Genomic DNA, 20,960 nt, shown 5'->3' with positions numbered 1-20,960 from the left:
TGTCAAGGGGGGTCCGGGAGAAACTCAGCAGGTCAAGGGGGGTCCGGGAGAAACTCAGCAGGTCAAGGGGGGTCCGGAGAAACTCAGCAGGTCAAGGGGGGGTCCGGGAGAAACTCAGCAGGTCAAGGGGGGTCCGGGAGAAACTCAGCAGGTCAAGGGGGGTCCGGGAGAAACTCAGCAGGTCAAGGGGGGTCCGGGAGAAACTCAGCAGGTCAAGGGGGGTCCGGGAGAAACTCAGCAGGTCAAGGGGGGTCCGGGAGAAACTCAGCAGGTCAAGGGGGGTCCGGGAGAAACTCAGCAGGTCAAGGGGGGTCCGGGAGAAACTCAGCAGGTCAAGGGGGGTCCGGGAGAAACTCAGCAGGTCAAGGGGGGTCCGGGAGAACTCAGCAGGTCAAGGGGGGTCCGGGAGAAACTCAGCAGGTCAAGGGGGGTCCGGGAGAAACTCAGCAGGTCAAGGGGGGTCCGGGAAAACTCAGCAGGTCAAGGGGGGGTCTGGCAGAAACTCAGGGGGGGCCTGACCTCGCCAGGACCGTTGCCCACTCCCCCTCCCTGCCGCAGGCCGACCCGCGACTCACGGTGACGGGGCCACTGATCCGCCGAGATGCCGCCCTGCAGCGAGAGCCGATGCCCCCGCACTGTCGTTGTCCAACCCGATCGCCCGCAAACCCCGCCCTCCCACACACAGGCCTAAGTAAGTATTATGAACTTTAATCTCAGGATAAAACGATCTTCCAATAATTTCATGTCACAGTGATAAATATATTCCTGGTTAAAAATGGTCCTGCACCTGGATACAAGCTCATTAGGCATAAAACTTGAAAAGTGTGTAAATCAAAGGATATCTATACCAATGGAAAAAGGGCATGGCAAATAACCCTGCTAGAGTTCATGCCCACAATCAGTCACCCATTTGATTTTTTCAGGAATCATGTTATTCTCCCACATTCTCAATAGCCCTCAGATTTTACTATTCGACAGCACACTAGCAACATTTGACAAATCCTCTATAGAGAAATATTATTTATTGAATATTTTATTTCTCATTTGTTAATGCTTCTGGAAAGAGTTTATCTAAAACTATTATTAAACATTTATTTTAATAAGAAAAAGTTTAACATTACATATGTTGAAAGAAGAGAAAACATGCAGATGTTGTTGAAAATTTTCAATAAATATTTAGTTTGGCCCTCGACTTAGTCCAAGTTTTTAATTTTGGCCCTCTGTGAATTTGAGTTTGACACCCCTGATATAGAGGATAGCCTCACAATACTAATTGAGTTTTTTTGAGGAAGTGATGAAAGAAATTAATAAAAATAAGATGGTAGATGTGGAATTTAGATTTTAGTAAGACTTTTCACAAGAACCTCCATGGCAGTCTCCTTCAGAAAGTCATGAGGCATGGGATCTATGGAACCTTGTCTGTGTGGATACAGAATTGGCTTGCCTGCAGAAAGCAGCAGTAGATGGAATATATTCTCCCTGGAAGTCAGTGACTAGTGGAATTTGGCAGGGATCTGTTCTGGGACCTCTACTCTTCAAGATTTTTATATATGACCTGGACAAAGAAATGGAAGAATGGGTCAGTAATTTTGCAGATGACACAAGGATTGGAGGTGTTGTGAACAGTGTAAAAGGTTGTCATAGGTTACAAAAGGATATAGACAGGATGAAGCATTGGGCAGAGAAGTAGCAGATAGAGTTCAATCCAGAGAAGTGTGAAGTGATGTAGTTTGGAAGGTTGAAATTGAAGATGGAGCACATTGTTAATGGCAGGATTCTTAATAGTGTGAAAGAAAAATATTTGGATCTCTCAAGGTTTCTGAACAGTTTGATAGGGTAGTTAAGAAGATTTTTAGTATGTTGGCCTTCATTAGTCAGGAAATTGAGTTCAAGGGCCATGAGATAATGCCCTATAAAAACTCTGGTTAGGCCACATTTGGAATACTGTGTCAATTCTGGTTACCTCATTACAGGAACCATGTGGAAGCAGTGGAGATTTACCAGGATGTGGCCTGGATTGGAGAACATGTCATATGGAGCAAAAAAAAAGATGAGAGGTGCAATAAGATTATGAGAGGCAGAGATAGAGTAGACAGCCAGCACCTTTTTCCCCAGGGAAATAGTAGGAAATACCAGAGGGCATCTGGATAAAATGAAGGGAGTAAAGTTTAAAGGAGAAGTCAGGGGCAAGTTTTTTTTTATATAAAAGTTTGGAATGCATTGCCAGGGTTGGTGGTGGAGGGACATTTGAAAGACCTTTAGACAGCAACATGGATGCAAGAAAAAGAGGGTTATGGGTATGAGATAGATAAGGTTTAGATTCTTGCCTGTTTATATAGATAGGCACCACATCATGGGCTAAAGGGTCTGTACTGTGCTGTAAATTCTAGTCTATTGGTAGGGTTTTGTACTCACAAAAGTAAGAGATTGAAAAATTACAACTATTGCTTACAATTTTTTTTTTTTTTAAGTTTTACAATATCTGATGCAAGGTCACTACTAGATCATTGCTTCTTTCTTTCAAATGTTTCTACCCATAACAATGACTGAATGCTCTTCAGATGCACTGATAGAAAAATAACAGATATATTTATAACAATGACATATCAACAAACTGTAAATGCACACTGTTACATTGTTAGGTACATTCTAAAGTTGCACGAGTGCCTGAAAAAGATCAGAAAGACAATGAATCGTACCTCCACTGCTCCATTTTCAGTGACAGCAAAATCATTTAGTATTAAAAATATTTTATTGTTCGACATTTTGAATTAAGTCTTCTAATAGCACTTTATTTTAAAGGAAGCTTACAGGGAAAATTGTTGGATCTTTGCACTATCATACCTAAATAATTTAGAATTTAATCTGTTGTCAGGCTCATCAAGGTCATAAAATCTGATAATACAAGCTGTCAGCTTCAGAAAGAAGTGACTGGGTAGTATCTCTGATAATTTGACCAAATTGCTCTCTATTCAGCACTTTAATATCATTGGCCCATCCTTGACAGACTCTTGCATTAAGTCACCTCTTGAACCTCAGGATATCCTAAAACACTTTACATTTATTCAACTATTTTTGATGGTTATAATGTTGGAAATTTGGCAACTAAGCTTCCCACAAACATTAACATTACAAGGTCCTGATCATCTGTTTTTTTGTAATGCAGATTGATAAGGCACAACAGGAGGAAATCTCCCTTGTTGTTCTTTGGATTGGGTTGACACCCAACCCCAACCAACCAACCAATTTTCCCTTGCAACCGCTGCAACCGGGCCTGCCTGTCCCGCATCGGACTTGTCAGTCACCAACGAGCCTGCAGCTGACGTGGTCATTACCCCTCCGTAAATCTTCGTCCGCGAAGCCAAACCAAAGAAGAAAGATATCAAATGGAACTACTTGAAGAACAAGGATCTCAGTTTAACATTTCATCAAAGCCTAGCATTATTATGTTAAACCTCAGCTATTATTCAATACAACACTGAAAGGTGTTGTCCGGGGGAAAAGCGATCCTGTAATCTGGGTCAATGTATTCAAAAGTGAGTTTTACAGTTCGAGACAATCATTGATTAAAATAATCTTCAAAATCTATTCTCGACCTAAATTTTTCACAACTCTCCTGATAACCGTAATTCAAATAAACCCGATTATCACACGAGCACGATTACTCCTCTTTCAGACACTGGACTTGTTGGTGTAGTCTCATTTACTCCTCTTTTAAGTTTCAGTCGACAATTCAACAAAGTTCAACAGCTGGGACTTCATGCAGCCCCACGTTCCTCAGAGCAACCACTGGCGACCACTCAGAGACCTGCGTTTTAATGACAACATTTGTAGGCCGTCTTCCTTCCACACAACTACTCACTTGACCAGGACCATCCCGCCAATAACAGTCCCCGTAATCGACAGCGGCAATATATACTTGTTCATTGCTCTCGCTTCAAAATTCTCCGCTCACGCTTCTCGCCCATTTCCCAATGACCTCTATATAACCAATCAATGACCAGTCGCCACCGGAATGTTAAATTCAAGGCAATGGTTGGCCCTGGAAATCGACCAAACAGAATGTCCAAAAAATCAAGGTGCAGTGACGTATGCGGCGGAGGCTCTCTGGGGGTTGTTGTCCATCGAATGCAACACGTGAACAACGACGTGTGAAAGGTCATCTACCTAAAAGATGAGCATTGTTTCTCTTCACAGATCAATTCTGGCCTCCTGAGTATTTCCAGCATATATTTTTTTGTTCTTTACTTTAGATTTTCAGCGTTTGCATTTTCTTATTTTTCTCATCTCTTCCTCTCTGACGTACGTGTTACTGTAAACCAATGGTTCTCAACCTTTTTCTTTCCACTCACATACCACCTTAAGCAATCCCTTACTAATCACAGAGCACTTATGGCATAAGGAATAATTTATGTGAGTGGAAAGAAAAGGATTGAGAACCACTGCTGTAAGCAAACTTAGTGACAATGTAAAAATTAGGTTTTTTTAAATGGAAGTAAGCAAATGTGTCTTTGGGAAAGTTTTGCAGTTGAATGGGTTAAAGGGAAATTTCAAATGCAGATTTGCAAGGAGGGTGTGGAGAGGATTGCAGGGAGCTCTGTTAAGGCTCAACCCCAGCAACTGTGTGACAGTGGATTCCATGAGTTACGGATTGTTCCCAGGTGCCCACACTGAGTCCGACATCTAGAACTGCTGGAAGACTATCACAGCTTTGTTTGGTAATTAGAGTGCTTAGGAATGCAGAAGGCAGCATTAGGTAGCAAACATAGCCAGGTCCATTACAGGCTCTGACGTCTCATCCACTGATGGGGAGAAACCTTTCTCATTGCTAGTCAAGTGAGATCTTGGTGCTTGTTGGAGAGTTCTGGCGATGAAGCATTCTGCCAAATGGTTTTGACAGTCTGCTCAGGGAATGGCAAGGTTAATAATGATAATAACGATGACGAGTTTATTGTCCAATATATTTTGTAATGTACATAAAAACACTGCAAATTAAATTGGAGATAATATTCATATTTAACATAGTACAAGAACTAAAGTGACCGTACAAGAGTGCAGCAGGCCTTTTTAAGATGAGGTTCATGACCCTGATAGATGTTGGAGAAAAAAAAACTTTTGAACCTCAAGATGCTGGTTTTTGGGCTTCTCTAGCTTCTACCCAAAGGTAGCTTGTGACCAGGGTGATGGATTTCAGATTTATTGTCAGAGTACATACACAACTCCTCAATCGATGGTCAGAACACTTTCGATCTCTTTTCAGTGCCAACCGCTCAGTCCAAGAATCCGCTCTGCTCCAGCTCCCTCAGCAGCCCTTGAGTCTAGAGCTGGATGAGGTCCTTACCTGAGAAGAGACATATAAGGCAATTGAACAACTGAAAAGTGGCAAAGCAGCAGGTATGGATGGAATCCCTCCCCAGAGGTCTGGAATGCTGGTGGCAAAACTCTGCATACCAAACTGGATGAGTTTTTCATGCTCTGCTGGGACCAAGGAAAGCTGCCTCAGGACCTTCGTGATGCCATCATCATCACCCTGTACAAAAACAAAGGCGAGGAAACAGACTGCTCAAACTACAGGGGATTCACACTGCTCTCCATTGCAGGCAAAATCTTGGCAAGGATTCTCCTTAATAGACGAATACCTAGTGTTGCCGAAAATGTCCTCCCAGAATCACAGTGTGGCTTTCGCGCAAACAGAGGAACTACTGACATGGTCTTTGCCCTCAGACAGCTTCAAGAAAAGTGCAGAGAACAAAACAAAAGACTCTACATCAACTTTGTTGACCTCAACAAAGCCTCCGACACCGTGAGCAGGAAAAGGCTTTGGCAAATACTAGAGCGCCTCGGATGCCCCCCCCAAGTTCCTCAACATGGTTATCCAACTGCACGAAAACCAACAAGGTTAGGTCAGATACAGCAATGAGCTCTCCGAACCCTTCTCCATTGACAACGGCGTGAAGCAAGGCTGCGTCCTCGCATCAACCCTCTTTACTATCTTCTTCAGCATGATGCTGAAACAAGCCATGAAAGAAGACGCTGTTTACATCCAGTACCGCACGGATGGCAGTCTCTTCAATCTGAGGCGCCTGCAAGCTCACACCAAGACACAAGAGCAACTTGTCCATAAACTACTCTTTGCAGATGATGCTGTTTTAGTTGCCCATTCAGAGCCAGCTCTCCAGCGCATGACGTCCTGTTTAGCGGAAACTGCCAAAATGTTTGGCCTGGAAGTCAGCCTGAAGAAAACTGAGGTCCTCCATCAGCCAGCTCCCCACCATGGCTACCAGCCCCCCCACATCTCCATCGGGCACACAGAACTCAAAACGGTCAACTAGTTTACCTACCTCGGTGCACCATTTCATCTGATGCAAGGATCGACAACGAGATAGACAACAGACTCGCCAAGGCAAAGAGCGCCTTTGGAAGACTACACAAAAGAGTCTGGAAAAACAACCACCTGAAGAAACACACAAAGATCAGCGTGTACAGAGCCGTTGTCATACCCACGCTCCTGTTCGGCTCCGAATCATGGGTCCTCTACCAGCATCACCTACAGCTCCTAGAACGCTTCCATCAGCGCTGTCTCCGCTCCATCCTCAACATTCATTGGAGTGACTTCATCATCAACATCGAAGTACTCGAGCTGGCAGAGTCCGCGAATCCATGCTGCTGAAGACCCAACTGTGCTGGGTGGGTCATGTCTCCAGAATGGAGGACCATCGCCTTCCCAAGATCGTGTTATGGCGAGCTCTCCACTGGCCACCGAGACAGAGGTGCACCAAAGAAGAGGTACAAGGACTCTTTAAAGAAATCTTTTAGTACCTGCCACATTGACCACTGCCAGTGGGCTGATATCGCCTCCAACCGTGCATCTTGGCGCCTCACAGTTCGGCGGGCAGCAACCTCCTTTGAAGAAGACCGCAGAGCCCACCTCACTGACAAAAGACAAAGGAGGAAAAACCCAACACCCAACCCCAACCAACCAATTTTCCCTTGCAACCGCTGCAACTGGTCCTGCCTGTCCCGCATCGGACTTGTCTGTCACCAACGAGGCTGCAGCAGACGTGGACATACCCCTCCATAAATCTTCATCTGCTAAGCCAAAAAAAGAAAGAAAGAAAGAAACATACACAACATCACATACAACCCTGAGGTTCTTTTTCTTGCAGACAAGGCAGAATTATCACTTATTGGTAGTGCAAGAAAAACAACTGTACACAACCTACACATGTAAACAAATGTAGAAATGTAAGCAAACTGTGCAATACAGAGGGGAAAATAAATAAATAAAATGCAAAAGTAAAAGTCCTTAAATGAGTCCCTGATTGAGTTATTGTTGAGGAGTCTGATGGTGGATGGGTAGTAGCTGTTCCTGAACCTAGTGGTGCAAGTCTTGTAGCATCTATACCTCTTTCCCAATGGTAGCAGTGAGAATAGAATGTGTGCTGGGCACTGTGGATCTGTCATGATTGTTACTGCTCTCAGATGGCAGCATTCCTGTAGATGTTCTTGATGGTGGGGAGGGTTTGTCTGTAATGTCCTGGGCTGTGCCCACTACATTTTATAGGGCTCTTCGCTCAGGGGTATTGGTGTCCCCATACCAGGCCATGATGCTGCTGGTCACATTTTCCTCACACATCTGTAGAAATTTGCCAGTGTTTCAGAATCAGAATTTATAGTCATGAACAAGTCAAGAAATTCGGTGATATTGTCATGAACAAGTCATGAAATTTCCGATGCCATACCAAACCTCCGCAAATTCCTGAGGAAGTAGAGGCACTAACGTGCTTTCATCACAATGCCATTAGTGTGTTGGGACCAGAAAAGATCTACTAACTCCCAAGAACTTAATTTTGCTCACCCTCTCCACCTCTGATCCCTTAATGATAGCTGGATTGTTTATCTATGGTTTTCCCTTCCTGAAGTTAACAATCAACTCCTTGATTTTGATGACATTGAGTGTGAGGTTGTTGTTGGTGCAACATTCAGCCAAGTTTTCAATCTCCCTACTGTATGATGTCTCATCACCCCTTTTTATACAACCCACCATCGTGTATCACCAGCAAATTTGTAGATGGTGTTGTTGTCATACTCAGCCAACAATCATAAGTGTCAAGTGAGTAGAGCAGGGCTCTAAGAATGCAACCCTGTGGTGGTCCGGTACTGATGGAGATTGTGGAGATGTTCTTACCAATCATCAATGATTGTGGTCTGGAGGTGAGGAAATCCAGGATAGAATTGCACAGTGGAGTGTTGAGTCTCTGGTCTTGCAATTTGATTATCAATTTTGAAGGGATGATGGTGTTAAATGCTGAACTGTAGTCGATAAAAAGCATCTTTGCTGTCCAGGTGTTCCAGGGTTTTGTGTTGAGCCAGTGAATTCGTACCCTCTATAGACCTGTTTCTGGAATAGGTAAATTGGAATGTATCTATGTCACTGGTCATCCAGGAGCTGATATGCTTCAACACCAGTTTTTCAAAACAGTTCATCACTGTTAATGTGAGTGTTACTGGTCAATCTTCATTTAGGCAGGTTACCACACTCTTTTTGGGCACTGGTACAATTGACGCCTATTTGAAACAAGTAGGTACCATGCCCTGCCGGAGTGAGATGTTGAAAATATCAGTGAATACATTGGTAAGTTGGTGAGCACAGATTTTTAATACTCAGCTGGGTACTCTATCCAGACCAGATGCTTTCCTCGGATTCACTCTCTTGAAGGCAGCCCGCACATCATTCTCAGATACAGACAGGAGAGGACCGATGGGGATATGGGGATGCACATTGGTGGTTCTTTCTTGTTCTTGTGGTCGAATCAGGCTTTGAGTTCCTCTGGGAGAGAAGATTTGCTATCTCCTACTGCACTGGATTTGGTTTTGTAGGAGATTATGTCCTTTATGATGTTGGATGCCTTCTTGAGGCAGCATTTTACATAGATATCTTCAATGAATGGGAAGCCAAAGCTTGTGATGGACCTGGCTATATTTATTAACTTCTTCAGCCTGCCTGTTCCTGGGCACTTGAATTACTAAACCAGATTGTGATACTGTATGCTTTTCATAGTGTACATGTAGATATTTGATATAGTATTCAATGACATGCCAAATCTCTTCCAACTGTTGAGAAAATAGAGGTGTCACTGTGCCTTCTTCATAGTTGCCTTGATATGTTGGCTCCAAGGGAGATCTTCTGATTTGTGGACTCTCAAAAATTTGTAGGTACTGACCCTCTTCACGTTTCTCCCATCAGTGCAGACAGGTGTCAAACCAGCTGAATTTTTACTTCAACCAAGGTGTCTACATATTTTCGTGATTTTCTTCATGGTTAAAAGAAGATGTGCCTGATGTGTCATAAGTGCAAGTCCCCTGACAACAGAGGGAAAATGCAACATCGCTCTCATTCAGATGATCACCTTTGTGTGTGGCTGCTTCAAGTTGTATGTGGAACAAAAGAATGCAAACAATGAATGTCACTACGTGCTGAGGTTCTACCTGTCTCCTGTGCTGTGAAAAATGGGTCTAGCCTTGTTGCCACACAACGCTCCATTTAATTGAACATTGACACGCACCCTGCCCATTGTGAAAAAGGTATTTCAGAAAAAAAACCTTAGACTACAAGTGAATCAGACAGTGGTCTGCCCCAAATATCCTGCAGGCTCTGTGCAGAAGGATATGACAGATCCTGTGGTATCATTCCCTGAGCAGACTGTCAAAATCATTTGGCAGAATGCTTCATCGCTAGAACTCTCCAACAAGCACCAAGCTTGACTAGCAATGAGAAAGGTTTCTCCTCATCAGTGGATGAGACATCAGAGCCTGTAATGGACCTGGCTATGTTTGCTACCTACTGCAGCCTTCTGCGTTTCTAAGCACTCTAATTACCAAACAAAGCTGTGATGCAACCAGTCAGTATACTTCCCACAGTACATTTGCAGGAGTTTGATAGTGTATTCAATGACAAGCTAAATCTTCTCCGATTTCTTCAAAAGTGGAGGTATTGGTGTGCCTTTTTAATGGGTGCCTCAATGTGCTGGCTTGATGAGAAATGTCAACACAGGATTGTTGCTAACTACACATTCCAGGATATTGGATTGCTTGCTGAGGGACACATTGATGTTTGGCACAGCCAACACAGGCCTTGTGGTGAAGGACAACAGTCTAAGTTGGATATTTGAATATCCATTGGTGAAACTAGATATTTGCCTAGGTTTAATCATGGTGGGTGAATAGGTTAATGACATACTTGCACTTCTAGGCTCAGAGTAGCAATGGAGAACTTTCTTAGAATGTGTACATTTTGTATTGTTGGATTTTGCATTGATGAATGGCACAGTGGTATAGCCAGTAATGTCACTGCCTCACAGTGCCAGAGAATGGGGTTCAATCATGACCTCAAGTGTGGAGCTTGCACATTCTCCCCATAAACATGTGAGATTCCCCTGGGTGCTCTGGTTTCCTCCCATGGTCCAAAGAGATGAATGTTGATGGATAATTTGCCTCTGTAAATTATCCTTATTGCGCAACTGAGTGGTGGAATCTAGGGGAGTAGAGAATGAGGGAATAAATTGAGATCAGTAGGAATGAGTATTGGTACTCCGTGGTTTCATTGGCCCAAAGGCCTGGTTCCTCACTGAATCTCTCTATATTGAGAATGTCCTTTTGCCACTAGACATATAGAAACTAAACCCTGTGTAAAGGCCTCTCAAATACTAAAAGCTTGGACTGTCTGTAATGTGTGTCGAAAAAACCAAAGACTTGTTGATCCAAACCAAGGCTTTTATTAAGTAAAAGACTGGAACAAATGTGTGCCAATTGTGTACAAAATGTGCAAACATGACATATATGTGGATGACATATATGTAATAGCTTGTGTGACACCGATGGCATGAGGCGCATATGGCAAGGGATCAAGGCTCTAACAGATCACAAATGAATCTTGCCAGTTAAGGACAATGACAGCTCCCTTCTGGATAGACTAATCATCTTCCATGCACAGTTTGATAAAAAGAACAGGATGACGCCAAAAAAAGCTCCATATCCCCCTGATGAATGGACCCCCCACATAGCCATGGCCAAGGTGAGGATACCTATCCAAGGTGAACCCACACACGACAGTAGGACCAGACAACATACTTTGTCGGGTATTGAAGGACTGCACAGACCAATTGACGGAGATCTTCATCAACACCTCATTTCAAAAGTCCTTTGTTCCTGTAGGATTCAAGATAGCCACCATCATCCTAGTGCCCAATAGAGTGAGAATAACAGGCCTCAATGACCACCACCCTGTGGCACTGACTTCCACCATTATGAAATGCTTCGAGCATCTGGTGATGGAATGCATCAAAGCACACCTCCCAGAGACACTGGACCCATTTCAATTCATCTATAGTTTCACAGATGATGCTTTAGCCTAGTCCCTTCACTCTGTCCTGACCCACCTGGAGAATGACACCTCATATGCCAGACTGCTGTTCATTGACTTTAGCTTGGCATTTAATACAATAATTCCCAAGAGGCTGCTGAAAAGCTGTCCTCACTCTCCTTTCTGTGACTGGATTCTGGACTTCCTTACAAAATTACCACAGTCTGTCCTTCAGTTACAATGAGCACTGGCACACCTCAGGGCTATGTGCTCAGCCCACTCCTGTTCATGCTACTGACCCATGACTGCATCGCCAGATCCAGCACCAACAGTGTCATAAACTTTGCAAATGACACAACAATAGTTGGCTCCATCAGCAACAACAATGAGTTGCATTATAGAGAAGAAGTGGAAAATCTCGTGAAATGGTGAAAGAGTAACAACCTAAGTCTGAACAAATTCAAGACAAAAGAGATTATCGTGGACTTCAGGAAGATCAGGATTGACCAGCCTCCACTGCACCTCAACAACTCTATGGTAGAGAGAATGGAGAGCACCAAGTTCCTTGGATATCACTTAATTAGTGATCTATTGTGGACACAAAATATCTCTTCACTTGTCAGGAAGGTGCAACAATGATTGCACTTCCTGAGAAGACTGAAGCGGGAAAGGCTACTATGCCAGCCATTGATGTTCACACATTCACACATACATGCGTCCCACAGTGGTGCACTACAATTACTTCAGTGAGAAGGATGTATTCTTACGCGGTTACAAAATAGTTCACATTGATCTAACATCCCTCCTTCTCAAAATAATTTAGTGTTCTTTATCACTTTCAAGTGCAACTTAAGTAACTGAACTTGTACCCTAATTTATTTACACAACTATTTAAAAAAAAAGTTCTTATTGATATCGCACTGGCAGCAGTATGCTCCTTCGCCACCTTGTGGATTTGGCTGTGACCATTGGGCTCTATATTGCTGGTACATGTGTAGGTGATGTAGCTTGTTGAGCTTCCCCTGACAATTGCTGTGTTGATGTTTCAGTATTAGTAGTTGTGGGGTCCTCACTTGATATTGGTGTTGCAGGTTTTGCTAGTACAGGTACACGATCCTTTATCTGGACATCTAAAATCTGGAAAGCTCCAAAATCTGGCAATTGGAGACCGGCAGTCGGGGGAGGCAGCTGAGGGACCGGCGGCCAGAGGAGACTGCTGGGTGGCTGAGGGACCGGCGGCCCAGGTGGACGGCCGGGGGAGACGTCCAGGCAGCCGAGGGACTGGTGGCTAGGAGAGATGTCCAGGCGGCTAAGGGACCGGCAGTCAGGGGAGACATCCAGGTGGCTGAGGGACCAGTGGTTGGGGGAGACTGCGGGGCGGCCAAGGGACCACAGTTGGGGGAGACGGCTGGGTGACTGGTAGGGGATGGGGATGGATATGGCAGCACAATTTGGGTGGGCTTTCCAAAATTCGGAACACACTGTCCCCCAAGGGTTCCAGATAAAGGATCGTGTACCTGTATTAAACCTTTCTACTTCACATCTTGTATCGGCCGGATGTGAATTCTGTTCCTCCTCTTGATGTCTCAGCTTCTCTGATAACCTTTGCTGGGGTCCATGTTTTCATTATCAGTTCTTGAATATGTACATGCTGCCCTCTGAAGAGTTTTGGCAATGTTTGTGCATGTTTGTTTTAATGCTGGCGGGCTTCTTCTTGTGTGTCAGCCAGTCTTCTTCTGGTTTCCTCCTGGTCTTCTGGAGACTGTATTTTGCTTGGCAGAGTTGTTTTATATCTCCTGCCATTCAGAAGTTCTGCCGAGACTTCATGTCAGCCCTTAAAGGTTTTGTACGTAATGATCAAAGAGCTAGGTATGGGTCTTCTTTTGTTTCACAACACTTAACTAGTGTGCTTTTCACAGTTTGCACTTGTCTTTCAATGAACCCATGACCTTTTGGATAGTATGGGGATGATGTCGTGATAACCCATACTCTACAGCCAGCTTCCTGAATTCTTGTGACGTAAACTGTCTTCCATTGTCACATATTACTTCCTCGGGTATTTCTTGTTCAGCAAGGAATGCTCTTTTCTGAGGTAATAGTTGATGCTCTCAGGTCTTTCACCCTTTTGACGAATGGAAACTTAGAGTAGTAACAGGCTACTATTAAATACTACTTTTGATTTTCAGTGTGCCATGGCCTGGCAGGTACTTCTGTGGAAATCATTTCCTCTTTTTGTTGTGTGTTTCTGTTGAAGCTTTTTGATATCTTCTTCATCTGGATCAACTGCAACTCCTGGCAGCTATCCAGACCTAGAATTGCTGGTCCTTCTGCATCTACCATGTAGAATATACAGAGGATGTTCTTTCCTTTATGCCAGCCATTGATTTTAGCTCTCCCTGGCTGCTTGATCATGGGTCCATCATCGGTCGTTAAAGTGACATTTGCTGTTTCCAATGCACCGTCTTTTAGTTACACTTTTATTATGTTCTCTGGGAACATCTGGTGGTAGAGTCTGAGTGGAAGGACGTTGCTTTATGATCCAGTATCCAACTTCACCTTTAGGTTAAATATCATAGGGTTGTTCTGGATTGTCTTCTGTATTTGGATCCTTGTGTGCAACTCGCTTCCTTCTTTCATCTCACCTGACATCTCGTGAAGGTGTATGGATTCTATGTCCAGTATCTGGGTGTCGGACTCCTCATTGTTGTTTCCTTTTATGTGGTGGATCTTCTTCTTGTCTCTTTGCTTTACTGTTATTATCTGGACCGTCTCTAAAGCCAGTATATCCTTCTTCAAATATGGAGACCAGAACTGGACACAGTACTCCAGGTGCGGTCTCACCAGTACCTTATACAGTTGCAACATTACCTCCCCACTCCTGAATTCAATTCCTCTAGCAATGAAGGCCAACATTCCATTTGCCTTCTTAATATCCTGATGCACCTGCAACCTAACTTTTTGCGATTCATGCACAAGCACTCCCAAGTCCCTCTGCACAACAGCATGCTGTAGTTTTTCACCCTTTAAATAATATTCAGCTCTTTTATTTTTCTTGCCAAAGTGGATAACCTCACACTTACTAACATTGTACTGCATCTGCCAGACCTTTGCCCACTCATCCAGCTTAACTATATCCCTCTGCAGACTCTCCACATCCTCATTACAATTTGCTCTTCCACTCAATTTGGTGTCATCCGCAAACTTGGCTACACCACATTTTGTCCCCTCCTCCAAGTCATCAATGTAAATGATGAACAGTTGTGGGCCTAACACTGACCCCTGCGGCACCCCACTTACCACTCTCTACCAACATGAAAAACTCCTATTTATCCCGACTCTCTGCCTCCTGTCAGACAACCAATTTTCAATCCAGGCCAATAGACTTCCCCGGACTCCACTTTCCTGTAACTTACTGAGAAGTCTCTTGTGCAGCACCTTATCAAACGCTTTCTGGAAATCCAAATATACAACATCAACCTGTTCCCCTCTATCCACCGCACCCATTATATCCTCAAAGAATCCTAACAAGTTTGTCAAACAAGATCTTCCCTTTCTAAAACCATGCTGCGTCTGCCTGATTGAACCCTTACGTTCCAAAAGTTTCACTATTTCATCTTTAATGATGGCTTCAAGCATTTTTCCAACTACAGACGTCAAGCTAATTGGCCGATAATTTCCAGTCTTCTGCCTACATCCCTTCTTAAAAAGTGGCGTGACATTTGCTGTCTTCTAGTCTGCCGGGACCTGCCCAGAATCCAAGGAATTTTGGTAATATGACCACCAATGCATCAACTATAACTTCTGCCATTTCCTTCAGAACCCTTAGATGCATATCATCAGGACCAGATGATTTGTCTGGCTTTAGTCCCATTAGTTTCTCCATCACTACTTCCTTTGTAACAACTATTTTATCAAGGCCCTCCCCAATATTAGCATCCTTAACTCCGCACTTGGGCATGCTGGACGTGTCTTCCACCACGAAGACTGACACAAAATATTTGTTTAATGCCTCGGCCATTTCCTCATTTTTTGCTACCAGTTTTCCTTTCTCATCCTCCAAGGGTCCTATGTTAACTCTGGCCACCCTCTTCCGTTTTATATATTTATAAAATTTTTTGCTTTCTGTTTTTATATTTTGTGCCAATTTACTTTCATAATCCTTTTTCCCATTTCTTATTACCCGCTTTGTAACCCCTTGTCTCTTAAAGTTTTCCCAATCTTCCAGTTTCCCACTGCTCTTTGCGCTTTCAATTTTATACTCTCCTTTATTTCCTTTGTTAACCACGGTTGATTTTTCCCTCTCTTGCTGCCCTTTTTCCTGACCGGAATATATTTTTGTTGAGCATTACAAAATATTTCTTTGAAAATCTTCCACTGTTCCTCAACTGTTTCATCAATTGGCCTGTGCTCCCAATCCACTCTGCCCAATATAAGAGGCCTAATGATCCCAGGCAATGGAGGCACTTTGGTCAAAGCCTCCACATACATAAATAATAGAGCCATGGTCAGTTTGCAAATTGATCAGCAACTGCATCCACTCTGAAGTGGCTCTGGGGTTCAGAGCCTGCTGGAGCCAAACTAGGCCATGTTCTTTATTTGGTCAGACCAGTGGCTAAAGGACATTAAACTCCAATCTGTTCCTTGCTTTCTTTGGGTCCATTGACATCACAGTGCCAGGAATCTGATGAGAATGACATGCCATGTGGTAAGAATTAGCTGGAGCAAATAGCCAATGTGAAACAGAAATTGGAATTGTGAAAATGCTATTCCCTCTTAATCTTGGGAAAGAACCTGATGCAGATGAAAGGTGCTCTCAATGTTGCTATATATTCCATTGAACTGGACCATGTCGAATAATCATTCCCTAGTGGACAAGTTTGTGGAGAAAAATAGCTTTGATCACAAGCCAACAATTGTCTGCATGGAATGTCCTTGAGATCCTAATGGAAAAAAAGACAGTATGTCCTGGCAGATGGTTTCCAAACATGGTCAAGTCATCATTGGAATTCTCAAGCACCAACATCCACTTGAGTGATGGTGAGGAGGGCCCTCCCTGTCAAATCTTTTCTGCACAAATAGATCCCCAATTCCATCACATGCAGCCCTTGAAGTTGGTGGTTTTTCAATCCAGAGATAACAGGCCCTTCCTGCCCTCGAGCTCATGCTGGCCAAATACACCCATGTGACCAGTTAAACTACTAACCTGTACATCTTTGGAATTTGTTGAGTTTCACCCTGTACAACTACAAAAGTAAAGGTATTGGTGTGGCTTCTTTATAGTTGCCTCAGTGTGCTGCTGTAGGAAAGGTCTACAGTTTCTACAGTCTCCTAATGGAGATTGTTAAAGATGCAAAACTCTGCGATGCATTCAGCAGTTCTGCATGTGGAGCACAGCTGCAGCCCATGTGGTCGAGATCAGATGGCTCAATTGGTCTTGGAGAGACTTCCTCTTTGATGAAGGTTGATACAGTAAGAACCACTGACATCATTCTTATGTTCCTCAGTGCAGGACAGCTGAACAGTAAGGATATGCTATGTCCTCAAGTGAATTAAAGCCTATTGGTTTCTCCACAATAGTCTCCTGAGTAATTGATGGTGCATCAATTTAAGTCACTTGAAATTTTCTACAATGGAGCAGATCCTCATACCAGAAAAACTGGAAATTGACCCTCAATTGCCTGAGGCATCTACCATCTTCAAACTCTGGCTGCGATGTTTTGAGGCATTCCTGCAGGCCTCCTCTACCATCGTGTGAACAGAAACTGACAAACTGCAAGTACTGCACTCCTGGATTGGCACGCCTGTGTACTCATGATCAGGGATGCCACCACGTACCAGGAAGCCATGGACACCCTCAAAGGGCAAATACTCGCATAAGATCAATATTGTCTATGCTAGACACCTTCTAGTGACCAGAATACAACAACTCAGTGAGTCAAATGCCGAATATCACCAGGCCCTGCGCTCACTCAGCAAGGCCTGTGAATGTAAAGCTATGTCTGCCGTGGCGTACATAGAGGACCTGATCCAGGACACCTACATTGCGGGGATCAGGTTGAATTACATATGACAGAGACTTTTGGTGCAAGAGGAAATCAGCCTGAGGAGAGCAGACAAGCTGGCAGGTATGCCAGTTCTCCAGAACATGGAGGCCGACTCAACCAACAATTTGGCCACCTCATGGTCACCCCGGTCACAACCATCCTGGGATGCGCTACCAAACCTCCACTCCACTAACAACCAAACTACAACAGCAGTGCTCCGTGAAGCTCTCCTGACATTCTTGACTGGCTCTAGTAATGACCAGATCAGAGCTGCGGTGTTCTGGGAACCTCCAAAGTGCTACTTCTGTAGCCTGGGCAAGCATCAGAGGAAACACTGCCCAGTGAGGAATTCAATCTGCTCCATCCGTGGAAGGAATAGCCACTACGCCAAAATGTGTAAGTCCAAGCCCATTCCTAGCAGCGCCATGTGCAGGCCATGGGGGGCCATCTTCCACAACACCACCGTCACTCGGAGCCAGCAACTCTATGTGCAATCCATGGGGGCTGCTATCTTGGACACCACCTTCAGGACCCAATTGTGCTGCATGCGGGCCACAGAGGCTGCCATCTTCCTGATCTGGCAACACCGTGTGTGGGCCCTAGGGGCTGCCATCTTGGACGCTCCCACCTTCTACTGCAGCGATGTGCAATGATGTGACCCTAGCCTCCATCACTCTCAACCAGGATAGTCCGCACCAACTCGCCAGATCAATGATGGACATCAAGGTAAACAGCCAGGTGATGAGTTGTTTGTTTGATAGCTGCAGCACAGAGAGTTTTATATATCTGGATGCAGTACAGAGCCTCTCCCTCACAGTACTGCTGGTGAATCAGAAGGTCTCCTTGGCATCCAAGTAATTTACAGCGGATGTTTGGGCTTTCTGTATTGTGACTTTAATGGTATGGGTACTGTATCAGACAACTTTAGACTGATGGTAATGCCGGAGCTCTGTGCTGTTGTACTGTTGGGGGTTGATTTTCAATGTTACCTTAAAAGCGTGACGAATGCCCCATCCACCTCTCACCATTTGTAATCAGCAATTCTATGGCCAACTCCCTGCCATACACGTCCACTAACCTAACCGCTCACCATGCTCGACTTGCAGGCTCTCAACACTTAAAATCCCCCCTCCATTGCTATTCACTAACCTCACCCCTGACTGTAACCCGTCGTCACTAAAAGCAGACAGTACAGTGCTGGGGACAGGGCCTTCAACCGGGCAGAGGTACAGCACTTACTTCAGGAAGGGGTTATTGAAGCCAGAAATAGCCCTTGGAGACCGCAGGTTATGGTAGCGCGGAACGGGGAAAGCAATAGAATGGTCATCAACTACAGTCAGACCGTCACTAGATACACTCAATTGGACCCTTACCCCCTTTTGTGAATCACCAACATGGTCAACTAAATTGTCCTGCAACAGATCTTCTGAACCATCGACCTAAAGTTGGTATATCATCAGCTACCCATCTGCCCAGAAGACCACCGGTATTCAGCATTCAAGGTGGATGGTAAACTCTACCACTTCCTGCGGGTCCCCTTTGGTGTCACAATTAGTGTCTTAGTCTTCCAGCGGAAGATGGACCGTATGGTGGATCAGTACGAGTTGTGGGCCACTTTCCCATAACTCGACAACGTCACCATCTGCAGCCACGACCTGCAGGACCATGATGCCAATCTCCAGATTTCTCGAGACAACCAAGCTCTTTAATCTGACATACAACAGGCCAAGTATGTGTTCCAAAAAACTCACTTGACCATCCTTGGCTGTGTCATGGAGAATGGCATCATTGGACCAGACCCAGACTGCATGCGACCACTCCTGGAGCTTTCCCTCCCACATAGCCTCAAGGCCTGAAGAAGTGCCTTTGGTTTTTCTCCTGTTATGCTCAGTGGGTCCCCAATTATGCGGACAAGACCTGTCCCCTTATCAAAGCTATGTCCTTTCCCCGGCAGAGGAGGCTCGTGCAACCTTTGACCACATCAAGTCTGACATCGCCAAGGCCTTGATACATGCTGTGGATAAATCCACCCCTTTTCAGATGGAAAACGCCACGTCAGACTTTGTCCTGGCAGCCACTCTTAATCAGGCTGGCAGGCCTGTTGCATTTTTCTCATGCACCCTGCTGAGCCCTGAGATTCGACACTCAGTTGAAAGAGAGGCCCAAGCCATGGTCGAGGCAGTGCGGCACTGGCGCCATTACCTGGCCGGTAAGAGATTCACCTTCCTGACTGGTCAATATGCTTTTGCGTTCATGTTCAACAATCAACAGCGGGGCAAAATAAAAAGTGATGAAATACTGCAGTGGTGAATAGAATTCTCCGCTTATAACTAGAACTTAATGACCTGTCCCATGAAACTTGTGCCAGCATCCAGATTGACCAACTGCAAAGCCTCCAAAATGATCTCTTCGTCAAAGCAAGCAACCTGCCATACTCCATTGATGAGATCAGGACCATGACAAAGAACTGCCAAGTCTGTGCTGAGTGGAAATGGCACTTCTACCGGCCAGACAGGGCACAACTTATTAAAGCCACTTACCCCTTTGAGCGACTCAGTGTCAACTTTAAAGGACCCCTGCCCTCCACTGACCATAACATATACTTCCTTAACATCATCGATGAATACTCCTGCTTTCCATTTGCCATCCCCTGCTCAGACACGACTGCTGCCACAGTCAAGGCCCTGCACAGCCTCTTCACTCTATTTGGCTTCTCCAGTTATATTCACAGAGACCAGGGGCCTTCCTTTATGAGTGACGAGTGGCACCAGTACCTGTTGGCCAGAGGCATTGCCACGAGCAGGACCACCAGTTACAACCCCGGGGTAACGGGCAAGAGGAGAGGGAGAATGCTACTATCTAGAAGACACTCCTCCTGGCCTTGTGGTCAAAGGTCCTCCCAGTCTCCCACTGGCATGAAATTCTCTCCATTCTATCAGGACCCTGCTGTGCACTGCCACTAACGCAACACCACATGAACCTATATAACCATATAACCATATACGGAGCGGAAACAGGCCATGTTATGTTTTCCTTTCCCAGGAAATCTGTGATAGGGACAACAATACTGGTATGGCTGATGTCCTCCTGGCCCATCATGCTCTGGAGGCATGAGAGGAACCATAGGTCTAACTCATTAGTCAAAAGGCTCCATCTCCTCTATGTCAACCTCCAATATGCCTATGTGGCATTGCCAGATGGACACGAGGACTCTGTTTCCTCAGGAGCTCTGGAGATTGCTGCTAATCACCCCACACCCTCCTCACCGTTGAACGCACATGATGCACCCAACCTCTGGTACCCTGCCTGTGCCCTGAGGGAGGGTACACCAGGCACGGCGTCCACCAACCAGCACAATACTGATGGATACAACCAGGTGCCCAAGACTGTCCAAGACTCCGCTGCTACATCGCAGCCACAACCAGTTTGACGACGGTCTCAGCGAACGACCATACCGCTTGATAGGCTGAATTTATGACTTTTAAATTATTGTGTAGCTTTGTAAGTTCCACTTCACCTTATGGGACTTTATAAAAACAAGGGGTGAATGTGGT

The 20,960-nt window shown here is 44.9% G+C and overlaps 1 protein-coding gene across 5 annotated transcripts in view; it reads right to left on the bottom strand.

Moving 5' to 3' along the window:
* Positions 1-4,012, bottom strand: part of LOC138760807 (retinol dehydrogenase 13-like) — a 58,155-nt gene extending 54,143 nt beyond the window's left edge. For 2 of the 5 annotated variants that reach the window (XM_069931931.1, XM_069931933.1), the window contains exon 1: positions 3,863-4,011. In XM_069931931.1, coding sequence (XP_069788032.1) covers positions 3,863-3,927 — 65 coding nt within the window. In that variant the 5' untranslated portion in view covers positions 3,928-4,011. Of the gene's footprint in view, positions 1-3,862 lie in introns of all 5 variants that reach the window. The other 3 variants (XM_069931935.1, XM_069931932.1, XM_069931936.1) reach the window with 3 other exon arrangements.
* Between the last annotated feature and the right edge of the window lie 16,948 nt (positions 4,013-20,960).

The sequence above is a fragment of the Narcine bancroftii genome, chromosome 4 (assembly GCF_036971445.1).
Source record: "Narcine bancroftii isolate sNarBan1 chromosome 4, sNarBan1.hap1, whole genome shotgun sequence".
NCBI lineage: Eukaryota > Metazoa > Chordata > Chondrichthyes > Torpediniformes > Narcinidae > Narcine > Narcine bancroftii.
This window is presented reverse-complemented; position numbering and strand designations above follow the sequence as displayed.